Source organism: Phoenix dactylifera, chromosome 8 (genome assembly GCF_051530095.1).
Source record: "Phoenix dactylifera cultivar Ajwa chromosome 8, Ajwa_hap1_PhDact_Kaust_v1.1, whole genome shotgun sequence".
NCBI lineage: Eukaryota > Viridiplantae > Streptophyta > Magnoliopsida > Arecales > Arecaceae > Phoenix > Phoenix dactylifera.
In genome coordinates, this window is record NC_143197.1 from 25,853,798 (window position 1) to 25,868,318 (window position 14,521).

Here is a 14,521-nt window from a genome sequence, read left to right on the forward strand (position 1 = left end):
TGGTAGATAGGCCTAAGAGAGGCTTCAAATATTCAGATTACCATAGCAACATGTCCAAAGAAAATCCTAATACCTGTGTTATGTGAAATCATCTTCATCAAATTCAATGACAAAAAAATGTTGTCTTTATCCTCCTGCAAGATCAAATAAATTTGATCCAAATGGAAATTCCCAATTCGTTCAAAATATAAGTTATACATCAGCATTGCAGTTCAACGAGGCAGTAGCAAGCCAGTTTAACCACATTAGCAACCACAAGAATCAGCATTATCATAGGAAAAAGGCCGAGAAACATCTAAATACAAGTTTGTTAGCAGTCACGCATGATGGACATAATAGCAGCTTTGAGCAACAACTGATTTGTGCAGCCTTCTAACATTACATTACATAGTTTATAAGAATCCTATCCTGATCATCCTGGTCCGTCACAATATAGTTCAACAAGGTCGACAGGTTGGATCCCTAAGTCCCCGGTTTGAACAGTTTTCTGTAACGGTGTCTTGGCCAAGTACAGAGCTGAGCTGAAATAAATTACATTACATATATGGAGTTGACTGAAATTTCATGTCATTCAGTAAACAGAATATACATTCCATCATTGCTAGATCGATCCGTATGGTTCGATGAATAATGAGTCAATAATGGGAAACTTCTATGAAGCTGCCCAAGAACTGACAGAAACTAGCTTTTCTAATGATTTGAGAGGAGACTTTTCTATGCTAACAAAATGGTTTAATGCTCAGAGTTCTTAATCAGGTAGAAGATGCAGGGAATATCTCCCATATGTCAATACACCAATAATGAGAACTCTAATTGAACGCACGATATAAAATAACAAAGCAGAATGACCTTTCAGATTTCTCTTGCTGGCTCCACCTATTCAGTTCAATCTGGCTTTCTCACCCAGAAGGTGGCCAAAAGATCACCTAAACAGTTTTTCAGAAAAGAATATGAGTACTATTGATCCAAGAACCAGGGCCATAGATCATTTTACTTAATAAGAAAAACAGCTCTTTATCTTTTGCGCTCCGCACGCCATTTATATACGGGCTTAGTTGTTGGGGAAACTATCTCATCTTCAAGGAGCTTACGCTTCCGACCAGGTTTCTGCTTCATAAATAGAAATTATGCAGCTCGTTAGAAAAGTGCCAGAGAAAGAAAAAAAAAGGAGAGAGAAAAAGGAATAAGAATAGTAGTCATGCAAATGCACAAAACCATCAATACTACTACAGAATTTATGGAGTGTCACTCTTTATGCAATTGATGAGGCTGAATCTGTGCACAATATACCCAAGTACAGATGACCCAAATAAAAATACTGATGGGAATTGTGTCAAAATTTGTGTTAGCGTCTACTCATATCTAATCATGCATAACGATGCACCAAAGTTTTCAGCATAGTGTATAAACATTTTTTTTAAAACCTGCAATTCCTTTTGCAATGCCATGTCCGCATACAATTTTTCCAGCTCTTGAACCCTTTTTTTCCTTGCTTCTAACTCTTTGTAAGAAGAAGATGTTTTCCTGAAATGGAGCAAATGATTAGCGGAAAAAAATGGGTCAAGCTTCAGCAGAGCCAAGACCATCATATAAAAGAATGAGAATGTAGAAAAAGAAAAGTAAATAAAAGGACCTGATAGTAGAGAGAGAGAGAGAGAGAGAGAGAGAGAGAGTCAAGCTATTCTAATTTTGTTATTGAGTTGCAAAAAACCAATTATTTCGCATGAACACACAATAATACAAAAAATGTCTGACTGCCGCACAAGAATACCACATCTTCAACTTACAAAATTAAAATATTTAATGAAAAATTTGCATATAAATGTTAAACAATATCTAATGTCTCTAAGTCAAAAGACGCAACTATAGATCTTTCAATATTCATGTGTTCTTCCAAACACTTTGGGATGCCATATCCACCCAATAACTTTTAAGTAATGAATTAGTACCACACTGTGTAAGTTAACAAACAACATTCTCCTGTATTTGAAGGAGAAACTCATTAGGCTAGCAAAATTTAGATATATACAGATGAGCTTAGAGCTGAACACATCTTAAAATTACTCAACGCTCAGATAACATCAATCAAGCCAACTATTTATTCTGTAAAAGATTATTACAACTTCTCCCAATTAAAAAATACTTACTTCTTTATACGATTCGGCACATTTTCAAAAGCAGGTGAATTACTCGTCTGTGATGATCTTGATTGTATTTCTTTAGCTTCTTCCCTAATACAACATGGAAAAATATCATCTTAGTAGACATGTAAGAATGAGATGAATAGAGAAGTTAAAAAGAATTCATCTAAGAATGAGATGAATAGAGATTTAAAAAGAATTCGACTAATAAAAAAAAAAAGTGTTTCAACCACCTACAGAAAAACTGGAAGTACGTGCAACCAATAATCATGTTTCATAAAGACATAGTGCCACATATGGTTTTCATAATATTCTTTCTTTCCTTCTATTTATTTTAGAAGGCAATTATCATAGCAAAATGAAAGGAGAAAAAAATGTCATGAGACACACAGAAATGACAAAAGCTCCTCTCACCTGGCATTAATCTAACATACATTTCTTCTATTGCTTGGCCGCGGTATTGAAATATTTGCTAATTTTGCAAAACCATATCTACAGCTAGAGAGGGCCAAAGAGCTCCTTTTTTAAGTTGAAACAAAATCAGGAGCTTCTATTAATAATACAATATCACCACTCCTCTTGCAAGACTAAAGAAGGGAAGATTTAACAGAACATCGTAGGACCAAGCAAAAGAGATTGGACCCCAAGAAAACAGATATTACCTAGAATATTGGCAATTGCAATATCACTAATCAATTAAGATATCAGGATTTGTAATGCACCAGCTGAATAAGGAATAGCTTATTGTTTATAGGACAATAGGTGTTTGTCATGAGAATAAAACAAGGACATACACATCTATCACATGGACAATTGTCTGTCAAATTGTCAGACTTGTTAAGCTCATTTAACATATTGTTAACTGATTCTAACCTTCCCCACGCAGGTCATTGAATTATTGGTGTTGGATAAAAATTTAGAGCCTGATCGGTGATATTATGATAAACACATCTGAATCCTAAGACAAATCAAACTCAAATGGAAAGTACTGCAACACAACTACACAAGCAACCAAGATTCCATACAAACCAAAATTGTAGACAAAACAATCTAATGTCTGTATAGTAGATGTATAAATGATACAGTAAATGCAGGCAGGCACCTTAGCTTCAGTAAGATAGTAACCAAATCTATTTTATTTTCCACTTCTCATTAATAAAAAATCAATTTTATTTGGAAATATCACTCAAATGAATTTGTGTTCTCAGTTTCTCCAAAAGATCCAGCTTAGATACTATATTGGAGATTCACTAAGCAATTGAAATTCAAAATACACTTAGAGCATAGTCCTACTGAAATTTATCAGCCCAAAATGTTGTTTCCTTTCTGTTCAAATACAGCTCTATTTTTTCCCAAAGATACAAACAGACAATTTGTCATTATGTGGTGTAGCAGCATTTTGGTGTTCTTGTCATCATTTTGTGCTTGAGCTGATCTCTTGCCTTGCCCATTTCAAATATAGCTCTATTTCAAACGGCAACAACCTGCTGGCATGCTATGACCCATAATAACTTTTATGACCATGGTATGCAAGTGGCTAGCATACTGCATAGTGTATACCACATGCAATCACAAATCTGGTTGGTATTCTAAAAATAGTAAAAGCAAATACAAATCATAAAAATAAAATAAAATAATTAAATAATTGGAAATGCGTACATATTCAAAAAAAGCTAAGAAAAAAAATCAAGCATACAGTTGCACACCTGTTTGAAGGCTCATTTTAGTTTAGCATGGCATGTTAATCTAAAGAAATTAATAATACCCACCTATTTCTGATGCTCACATTTCAAGTGACTAACACAACAATTAAGTCCAGCCATTAAAAATAAAAAAGGAGAGAATGAGAAAACTGTCTGATGGGACGTGATATGGATCCAAAGGATGAACTGGAGGACAATTCTAATAAAATTTCATTCTTGAAAAAAAAAATCCATTTATTGATTTATTTCACCTATTCCATGACCGGAACAAAGGGAGTACACGTTATACCACGATTTTGAATCATAGAGAACATATTCTTCTGTATGAATCGATATTATTACATTCCAATTCCTTCCTGATACCTCCCAAGAAAAATTCTAGATTGGATCCAAAATTGATAGGTCAGCGTGAGCTTATCCATGCAATTATGCACTCTTCAAATAGGAATCAATTTTCTGGCCTGTCTTTCGTACTTTGGTGAGTCGTCTGAGTGCACTCACCAAGATAGAGCTCAAGCTACATAAGCATGCTGCTTGAGGCTCATAAGAACCTAATGGTTCCATTATGTGGTTGATTCAGTGAGGTCACTAATTGCATTTTCATATGCAGGCGCAAATGCATGCATGAGGACCACAATTAAAACAGAGGTACTCTCTAACCCAAATTGTAGGGGACGTTGTCACCAAAACATGAGAGGACTTGGTCGCCCTAAAGAAACATTGGACTGACATCAAAATGTTCCATGCCCCACAGAATATTTTATTTCCTAGTTCCAATCCCAATATCTAATAGAATACATTTACAACTACAATTTTGCATTCTTCTACTTTTACAGCCAAAATTTTTCTGTCCCCATGTCCAACCGTCATCTATAAATTGCAGTAGAAGATGAGAAGGCCATACCTATCTTCAGCATAGTAAACATGTCGGTTTGATGGCTGATTATCCAGTTCATGAAGTGCAGAACTCAGCCTTTCAATTTTCTACAGCAACTTAAAAGTCATGAGATATGAACAAGAACAATTGCAGCAAGCCACAAAAAGAACAGCCTAGACATGTTACTCACAAACCTTCTTTTCACTTTGAACTTTCTGAAGAATGTATCCAATGTCTTGAGTCTTCATCAGCATGAGTTCCTCCTGGGTGTACTTGTTTGCTTCACTCCTGAAAAGCATATCATTAATCTTGAGACAAAACAAACCAACAAAACCAACACAAGACTCAAACATTTAGAAAATAAAATTCCTCTAACTTTGGTCTGTGAATTCCATGAACAGTTCTTGTGTTGATCATCTTGAAATAGAACTCATCTGGATTCCTAAAAGCAACCTTCTCCTTCAACCTCTGTCAAACACCAACAAATTAGAATTAGACATAGCAATCTTTAATTCTTCCTTAACATAAACAAAGTGATACAATCTTCAGTTCTTCGTGAATTTAAATAAAGTGACGAAGCTATAAGAAAATAAAATAGATATTCCTACCCTCAAAGTCTCTTCCTTCTTGTGGAATGCCTGAGCTCTCAAAACATAATCTTTATGCTTCTCAAGAAACCCAAACTTCTTCCTCGCTTGACTGAGGATTAACCCAAAATAATTAAAGAATTGGAAAAGAGAGAGGGCACAAATAAGAAGGGGCACAGTAAGCAGTTCACTCACGGTTGAGCACGTTCCTTGTGAGCCCGTCGAGGGATAGCATTCCTCAGCGACGACATCTTCGAGACCAGATCAAGCAATCACCACTACAGCAATAAGTGAATCAATCCTGCAGCCAATTCCTATCAACATGAAACTTGTCCAAACAAATTCAATTCCAGGCACGCAAATATATATGTGTGTGTGTGCGCGCGCGTGTATTTTAAAAAAAGCACATCTTTGAGATGAAAAACCAGATATAAATCAATTATAATGCAGAAATTCTATTTTCCACCTACCAGCTTAATCCATAGATACCGAGAATAACTGAGATGAATGGAAAAAATAAAAAAAAAAAGATTATGAGGGGGGGTACCAATAGAGAAGAGAGAAGAAAAAAGGCTGATTGGAAGCTCAAAACCAGCTGGTTGGTGCCTTGAACCCAGAGAGGATGGTCGAAGAGCAAATAGAAGAGTTCTAGGCCTCTTCTTCTGTTGAGACCCGGGGGGTGTTGAGAGTTCAGGTTTATGTCAGTCTCCAACGTGTGATTCGGTGTCACATTGGACCTGATTCGAGTTGGAAAAAAAGTCGCCACAGGCATGGTTTAAATTAACGGCCGTTGTAATGGTTTTGGAGCAGGGTCCATTACATTACATACGTCATAACGGATACAGATATTTAGATAACAGCCGTTATTTGACTGCTGGTCAGTTATAACGGCATATTCGCTTGTATGCGCCACTTAAAAATTTATATATTTGTCCTCCTGCACCCACAAACTTAAATTTTAAAGGGATTTACTTTCACATTAAGGACCTGCTTAGATATTCTTGCAGAAATATGCTGCCCGTTGGCCCACTCACCTATCTTCTAAGAGCATGCCAAAACTCCATCTAATTCCTAGCTTGTAGACCTATTGATCTGTAAAAATGATCCATGAAGATCTTTTCCTCTCAACAGGATTTGGACTAGGAGGTGTTGGTTGATGTGTGCCATACTCGAATAGGTTTGCCGTTCCATGAATTCAGCAGGAGAATCAGTATAAATTCTACTGAATCACGCAAACAGGCATTAAAAAAAAAAAAGAACAAGCGAGTCGTGTTACCATCCTATCAACCAGCGCATGGACTAGAGCAGGATGGAAGTGGTGCAATGAACTATTCAAAAAATATATATTTATTGTTAGCTATAAGCATAATTATTTCTATGCACATTAACTTATATATAAAAATCGTAATCATCTTTGGGTTTTCCCAGATAAATTTCTTTATTTAGCTTCCCTAGTGACTGACAGACAGGTGGAAGAGGGATTGAAAAACAAATCCATCTCTCAGATTCATCCTATTATAATAAGTTAATAACACTGTATTAATTGAAAAATCTATTAAATACAAATTCGCAAGAAAGAAATAAATGGAAAAAGAACAGAAAGTAAAAGAAATAGAATATAACAGGATGGCCGGCGTCGTCCCCAAATCCCCAATCCATCACTCTCTTCCACCCTGAATTCCACCCCACTTACCACCAGAAGAAGAAAACCCCTTCCCCTCGCCCCCTCATGCGCTAGCCGACGATCCCACGACCGAGCAAGTCTCCTCCGCCGCCGCCTCCCCTGCCGAACTTCCAGTATCCGCCACCGCCAACCCCACCGTCGAGAACCAGCCCGCTCGGGTCCGGCTCAAGTACCGGAGCGGCACTGGGAAGAAGGCGGAGCAGCGGCGGGCTAGGAAGTCCGGCGGCAGCAAGACGAATGTGATGCGGCCACCGATGCCGCTCAAGGAGGCGGTGGCGGCGACGGCGCTGGCGGTGGAAGAGGAGTTCAGCCCCTGCAGCGAGAACGGGAGGCTGGCCGGGCTAGGCCAACCACGGTGATGAAACCGAAGTCGGCCATTACTTAGTATGAGAGAAGTAGTGGCCATTACTTTTTATTGGATCACCGTGGTTGGCCTAGCCCGGCCAGCCTCCCGTTCTCGCTGTAGGGGCTGAACTCCTCAGAGTTTCGACTGGGTCACGGGATGAACAGTGGATCTTTCTTCCTCAGAGTTTCTTCCTCAGAGTTTCGACTGGGTCCACCCACGGGAAGACTCGTAGCCACCTCCCTCTCCCCCCCCCCCCACCTAAAAAACCGGCCCGATGGGGAAGCTCCAGAGTCCCACCTCCGAGTTCTGAGCTCTCTCGCTCCCCCCACCTCTCTCTCTCTCTTTCTCTCTCTCTCTCTTCCATCCGGGCTTGAAGCTATATGGGGCTTTACTTCCGAGCTTGGGCAAAATTCATCCGGAATCGAGCTCGAAGAGGAGGAGGAGGAGGAGAGATCTTACCGGCGACTGTGAGTCGGTGACCGGAGCCGCGGAGGTTGCCGTCCGGGGGAGAAGGACACCGAGAGGAGGCGGCGGCGACGACACCGGCGGAAACCGAGAGGAGGCGGCGGCGACGACACCGGCGGAAACCGAGAGGAGGCGGCGGCTACAGGGAAACCGGCGGAAACCGGCTACAGGGGGCGGTGGTTCTCCGCGAGGGAAGGGGGGGCTCTCAGGCGAGGGAAGGGGGGCGGCGGCACTCAGTGAGGGAAAGAGGGGGGGGGGGGGGGGGGGGGCTCAACGAGGGAAGGGGGAGGGGGGGTTTAGGAATTAGGGCTTTAGTTTTGTTTCTTAATATTTTTTAATATATTATATTTTACTGTTTTATAGTCGGGCCGGGCTGAATCGGGCCATTTTTAAAAGTTTTCAGGCCCGGTCCGATTTTTTTGATCGGGCCATTTTTCCTGCCCAGGCCCGACCAATGGGCTCTTTTTCAATGCCCAAGCCCGAAAAATTTCGGGCCGGGCTGGACGGGCCGGGCGGGCCAGAAAGCCTGTGATCACCTCTAGGCAATAGGGTTATTGAAAGTGTTGTCATTTATATTAATTGTCTATTTAGTGAACATTTGCAGAATATTTCCTTTAACCTCTTTGCAAATGTCTCTAACCCTAGGGGGTGGATTCACACCAATTTACCATTGGGGACTTCTCTCATGAGCTCATCAATTGAGAAGAGATTTCAAAATCAAACTAAAAAAAGTGGTGCTCTTACCATTATTTCAGAAAAGTCAAAAAAATTGCATGCAATTTACACAATTACAATGTTAACATGCAGATACAAAGAACAGCTTAGGCTACTAGCAAAATAGGATTAATTTTAGCAATGCACATGTCAAATCCCTAAAAAGTTTTAGACCTGTCTAATAATTGCTCACTGCTTGTGAAGTTCAACAGTGTTAAAAATCAAGAACATCATGTCTTGCATAGCATCGCTATGCAATTCTCTCATATCCAACCATTTACTTAGTAGTTTGTCAAATTCCATTCAGATAAGCTCTAAGTTTGCAGAGCACTACTTTTTATTGGATCAAATTGGATTTACTTAGGCCAGGTTCAATAATATTGTGAAGGCAACAATCATATTGGCCAGCTTATGGCCAATATTCATAGCTCGGTTGATCGGCACCTAACTCTATGGGGGCGTTTGGTAACCCCAACAGGATCACCATGGTGAATTGGTGATCTAAGATCCTCAGTGATTCGAATACTGGGGTGATTTGATCCCCAGTGATCTAAGATCACTGTGTTTGGTTGGCCATGGTCCAGTGATTAATAATCCCTGGGTATCCATGAGTAACTTGTTTGGTTTTTGGTACGGGGATCCAAGATCACCGACCACATAATACCACAAATACCCCTGATATATCTTAGTTAGATTTTTTATGTGTTTTTAATTCTCATAAATTAAAAACACATGTCAATATACTAATTCCTGTAATAGTTCCGTAATTTTGTCACATATTCTACTATTAGTAGCCCTTAATAAGTTTCTTTTGCTTATCCCCCTATAAAAAAATTCTTTTTAATTCTTTGACGACCATTCATGCTAATAAAATTTACTATAGAGACAATGACCAAGCGATCTAGCGAAATACCACATATTTTCAGTATGACCAATTATCCTTAATGTAGTATGCCGCCAATTTTGGTACCGCAAAATTCCAAGATGAGCTGTTGCAGCACATAATTTCCATTTGATCATGAGAAAAGAGAGGGGAATGGTTGAATGTCCTGGATATAATTTAGATTGAAAAAGCAAAATAGCAGCATATATACTGCTAATACTAAGAATGCAGAATCGGCAATGACCAAAAGAGACAAATTACTTAAGGACAATCAGCAATATCCAAGCGATTTAGCGAAATGCTACATATTTCCATTGTCACCAATTATCCTGAATGCAATATGCTGCCACTTTTGGTATTGCAAAATTTCAAGATGAGCTGTTGCAGCACATAATTTCCATTTGATAATGAGAAAAGAAAGGAGAATGGAGAAAATGTCCTGGATATAATTTAGATAGAAAAGGCAAAACAGCAGCATATATACTGATAACACTAAAAATTGTAACACCCAAATCAATAAAAATCCATAAACATCAAAACTCCACGAAATCCACAAACATCTAAAGTATAATTGTGAGGAGGTCTAGGTAGCATCACACTGGATCAAAGTCAAATGAGGGTCAATATGGACCACCCTCTAACTGTTTTAGCACATATCTTCTCTTGAACTGTTGAGGCAGGGTAAAAAAGAAGTCAATTTTGGACTTATCTTTGCTAATGACCTCGCCAGCAATCAATATATCATCCTCACTTAAATCTTCAATCTTCATAATCTCCTCAAACAAAGCCATACGCCTCTCATCACTTTGCCCCTTCTTCTCAAAAAAGTTTGCAATTTTTTTGAAGTCTTCCTTACTCCCTTCACATGCACTGCTTATCTTACCCATCTCAGTGACCAATTTCTCTATGATAGTATCATTGTGCTTTCTCTTTTTACTTACTAAGCTTCCTTTTTTCTTGCCAATTGTTGCAGTACTAGTACCAACGCTTGTAGGTTGGCAAATAAATGGTGGTGCATCTATTGCATTCGGAGAACCTCCCTCAGCATCCATATCATCTCCCAAACTCATAGTATCACCTAAAGCTTCCTCCTCTTTCTCAATTTGTTCACAAGCATCAGCTGGATCCTCTACACCCTCTCCATTTGCTCTATCCTTACCAAACACAATTGACAAGTCTTCATAATAAGGGAAAGGCTTGTTTCTCAGGCCAGCTGCATGGGGATGACTCTGTCAACACAAAACAAAAATTATTAAACAATTCTAGAGATACAAACAAGTGAAGAATTATATTGAAAAGGCATTAGTTTAAAGCAAACTTAGAAAGCATATATTTATGTAATACCTTCACCCATAGGTCATAAACATCTTTGTCTGCAACCACACATTTCTCTCTATCATTCCATCCAAATCCCGAGCAGTTTGGTCCGAACATTTCTGCAATTGCATTGTATTGCTTTTTTAGTAACTTCACATGATTTTCAATGTGTGAATTTCCTCTCAATCCACAACCAGGAAGCTTTTTTTCCATCATTCTCTCCAAATGCTGGTGAAATCCTGGCCTAAATGTGCCATTATCACCCTTCCAACCACCAGCATTCACTACCTCAATAAGGCACTCAACCAGCTTTGCATCTTCAGTCTTTATCCAAATTCTTTTCAAGGAAGTAGTTCTGTCTGCTCTTGTATTTGCTTTTTTATTTCCTTGAAAAAGTTGTTCTTCCATCCTAAAAATTAGACAGAAAGAATAATATATTGCACACATTGGACACAAGTAATTGTTCATAATAGATAAAACAACAGCAAAATAGATGATGACATTACAAAAATATTCTCAAAAAATTGTTCATGTACAAATAGAAATTTCATTAAACATATTAGCCTATGCATTTCGACTATTCATCCATTGCTCGAACATATCATTCGCCAAATTCTCTCTGAAAGCAGCCCAAGCATCACTTGTCTCTACATAGGTTATCCTATCACTAACTTCTTCCTCTTGTGAGCTAGTGACATCCTCAACAACCTCGATGTCCATTGGGTCAATAGGCATTTCTTCTCTGATAAAGTTGTGAAGAAGACAACAAGCACTAATGATTCTACATTGGGTTTTTACAGAGTAAAATGACTTAGACCTTAGAATTGCCCATCTTCCTTTTAGCAACCCAAAGCACCTCTCTATAACATTCCTAGCCCGAGAGTGCTTCATGTTAAAGAACTCATGAGCATTTGTGGGTTGTTGACTCTGTCTCCACTCATTCAAATGGTATCTTTGTCCTCTATAAGGAGCCAAAAAGCCTTCAGCATTTGCGTATCCAGCATCACATAGATAATAGTAACCTGTATATTGTAAAATACGATAATTACTATCAAAATAAATAATGCATCACTTGGTATGAGAATTTGGCTATTCTATTTATCATTTTTTTACTTACCTTGGGGCACCTTTAAGCCATTTCTCCACAAAATGGCATCTCGAAGCACTCGAGAATCAGTAGTTGATCCCTCCCCCCCAGGCAATACATAAATGAATTGCATGTCTCGAGTACAAACACCAAGGACATTAGTAGCAATCTCACCCTTGCGACTTCGATACCTAGGCTTGTCGGCCTCCTCTACATTGACCTTTATGTATGTTCCATCAAGTGCTCCGAGGCAGTTCTACATTTATAAGATAGTTTATTTAGTTTAGTAGTATAATTTAATTGATACAACTAAAGTAGTGGTAAAGAGTACCTTGAACCACTTCCACCTCTCATCTGTACAGTTCTCCGTCACAGCTTCAGGTTTCCGTAACAACATGGAATGGAGACGTAGCACAGAGTTGAGAACATCATGAAATTGTCTACTTATTGTCTCGCTAGAACGGGCGACTTGTCTCTTAATTATCCTATTCTTTACATCATGTGAAATTATATGTAAAAATATGGCAACCGTTTCCTCTACATCCATGTTTTTAGAGGATTTGAGTCTTCCTTGTGTTTTTAGTAAATGACATAAATTGTGAAAGGCTCTCCTATCCATCCGCATATTTTCAACAGAGGCTAAGTCACTATCAAACACAATTTTATCCAAATTCATAGACCTTATGTACTGCCTACTAACTAAATCCATTTTCCATCTTAATCTCAAATTAGATTGATTGCTAAATATGAAAGTAGTAAGCAATTGTATGCTGAAGTATATGTGCTCCATCATTTTCATTCGAAAAAGTAAGACACCAAGTAACTGCAAATGCCTTGATCTTGGGAATCGAGCCATTACCGCAAACAATAATGCAAACAATTTAATTTTACATGGCAAACTTTCTTTTAATCTCAAAAGAAAACCACATAAGGAACTTATCTATGAACTTATCTTTACCATGTCAAGCAAGACCAGAATAGGAATAGGTTATCCCATGGCACTTCATGGTCAAGGTGAAGGAAAGAATTTGTCCAGAAAGGGACAAATTCACAGCACAGCAACTATTCACTGGCAAGGGCATTATGATACTTTCACTCCATCTAACTAATAAAAATCTCATCCCACCATCTCCTGTACTCGAAGCAGCAACTGCAACATCATAGCACAACAACTATCAACCCCTCTGCAGGCCAGGAAACTCTCCACCTCCCTTCCATCAAGGGGGAAGACTCGTAGCCAGCTTCTATTTCCGTTTTATATGGGTCCTTTGCTTCACACTGGATCAGGTAAGGAGCCTCCCACTCCTCTCCCCCCTCCCCCCTGCAGGCCAAGAAACTCTCCACCTCCCTTCCATCAAGGGGGAAGACCCGTAGGTAGCTCCTGTTCCCATTTTATATGGGGCCTTTGCTTCCTTTTGGTTAGGCTTTGAAAGCCTACCTCTCCTCCACACCCCCCCCCCTCCCCTCTGCAGGCCAGGAAACTCTCCACCTCCCTTCCATCAAGGGGGAAGACCCGTAGGCAGCTCCTGTTCCCGTTTTATATGGGGTCTTTGCTTCCTCTCCTCCGCACCCCCCCCCCCCCTCCCCTCTGTAGGCCAGGAAACTCTCCACCTCCCTTCCATCAAGGGGGAAGACCCATAGGCAGCTCTTGTTCCCGTTTTATATGGGGTCTTTGCTCCCTCTCCTCCGCACCCCCCCTCCCCTCTGCAGGCCAGGAAACTCTCCACCTCCCTTCCATCAAGGGGGAAGACCTATAGGCAGCTCCTACTCTCGTTTTATATGGGGCCTTTGCTTCCTTTTGGTCAGGCTTAGAAAGCCTCCCTCTCCTCTGCCACACCCCCCTCCCCTCTGCAGGCCAGAAAACAAAAACACGATGGAGAGCAGAGTACATACCTGAATCTTTGAGGCCTCTCAGATCTCCGTCGGAAGTCGCCGTTGAATGCCTTCGGACTCCTTGACGCTCGCTGGAAAGGAGGGTAGAGAGATGGGAGAGATCGGAGCAAAGATAGGAAGAGGTAACGACTCAAGATAAAAAATGGTTGAGGGGTATTTTAGTCTATAATTTTTAACTTAGGATCACCCCCATGGGGTGATCTTGGATTTCCGACCTCAAGGACGGGTATCCCATCACCGGGTTGGAGGGTGATTTGAGGAGTGGAGGTGATTTAGGATCACCGCCACGTAGGATCACCGTGGTGCAACCAAACGCGGTGATCTCATCACCTCCACCCCTATCACCCTTGATCTTGGGCTGATCACCCCATACCAAACGCCCCCTATTAGTAAAATATCTTAGATCAAACTTGCGCCGAGGTATTGAATGATTATATTTTACAGAACCCCCGAACACCCCCAAAAAAGATGCACAAAAATAGAAGTGAAAACAAAACTCAATTAACACATTGGTTGGTGTTGGCCTCTCGGTTGTTGACTCCAAACTTGAGGTTTTCTAGTCATTTGGTTAAATATCAAGCTCAAATCAGGAACAGCAATTTTGTGAGGACTTGTATAGGTGTATGTTTAATCCTACATCGGTTATTCACTGAATAGATCTTGGGTATTTATACAGGATCAAAAAATCCAAATAATACCTTCCGGCTAGCCATTTTGGATGGAGTCATGAGTTGTTACAAAGGGTATCGGAACGATTCCAGCCTATAACTTATATGGACTAGGGGTTACTATGGCACGGATCCATTAGGGCTGACCACGGGCTA

At 39.9% G+C, this 14,521-nt stretch overlaps 1 protein-coding gene across 2 annotated transcripts; it reads right to left on the reverse strand.

Annotated features, from left to right (window-relative positions):
- Positions 1–107: 107 nt before the first annotated feature.
- LOC120110263 (putative U3 small nucleolar RNA-associated protein 11) lies at positions 108–8,129 on the reverse strand. Of its 2 annotated transcripts, XR_016396256.1 has the most exons (10): positions 7,798–8,129; positions 5,504–5,609; positions 5,330–5,420; positions 5,098–5,189; positions 4,916–5,009; positions 4,749–4,828; positions 2,148–2,231; positions 1,425–1,524; positions 850–1,107; positions 236–521 (listed from the first exon to the last, which is right to left on the reverse strand). XR_016396256.1 is itself a non-coding variant. In XM_039124755.3 (9 exons), exons 2-9 carry the CDS (start codon positions 5,557–5,559, stop codon positions 1,015–1,017), a joined length of 690 nt encoding a protein of 229 aa, XP_038980683.1. In that variant the 5' UTR covers positions 5,560–5,609; positions 7,798–7,937; the 3' UTR covers positions 108–1,014. The 2 variants fall into 2 exon arrangements, 1 of the variants encoding a protein (XP_038980683.1); XM_039124755.3 differs by having other exon boundaries at positions 108–1,107; positions 7,798–7,937.
- Between the last annotated feature and the right edge of the window lie 6,392 nt (positions 8,130–14,521).

What these genes read in the sequence shown, in the direction of transcription:
- LOC120110263 (XM_039124755.3), bottom strand. Translation starts at nt 5,559, where the DNA reads ATGTCGTCGCTGAGGAATGCTATCCCTCGACGGGCTCACAAGGAACGT. An exon ending in AGAAGGAAGAGACTTTGAGG is followed by an intron (nt 5,190 to 5,329) that starts GTAGGAATATCT and finishes GGTGTTTGACAG; the next exon opens with AGGTTGAAGGAGAAGGTTGC. An exon ending in GTGCCGAATCGTATAAAGAA is followed by an intron (nt 1,525 to 2,147) that starts GTAAGTATTTTT and finishes GCTCCATTTCAG; the next exon opens with GAAAACATCTTCTTCTTACA.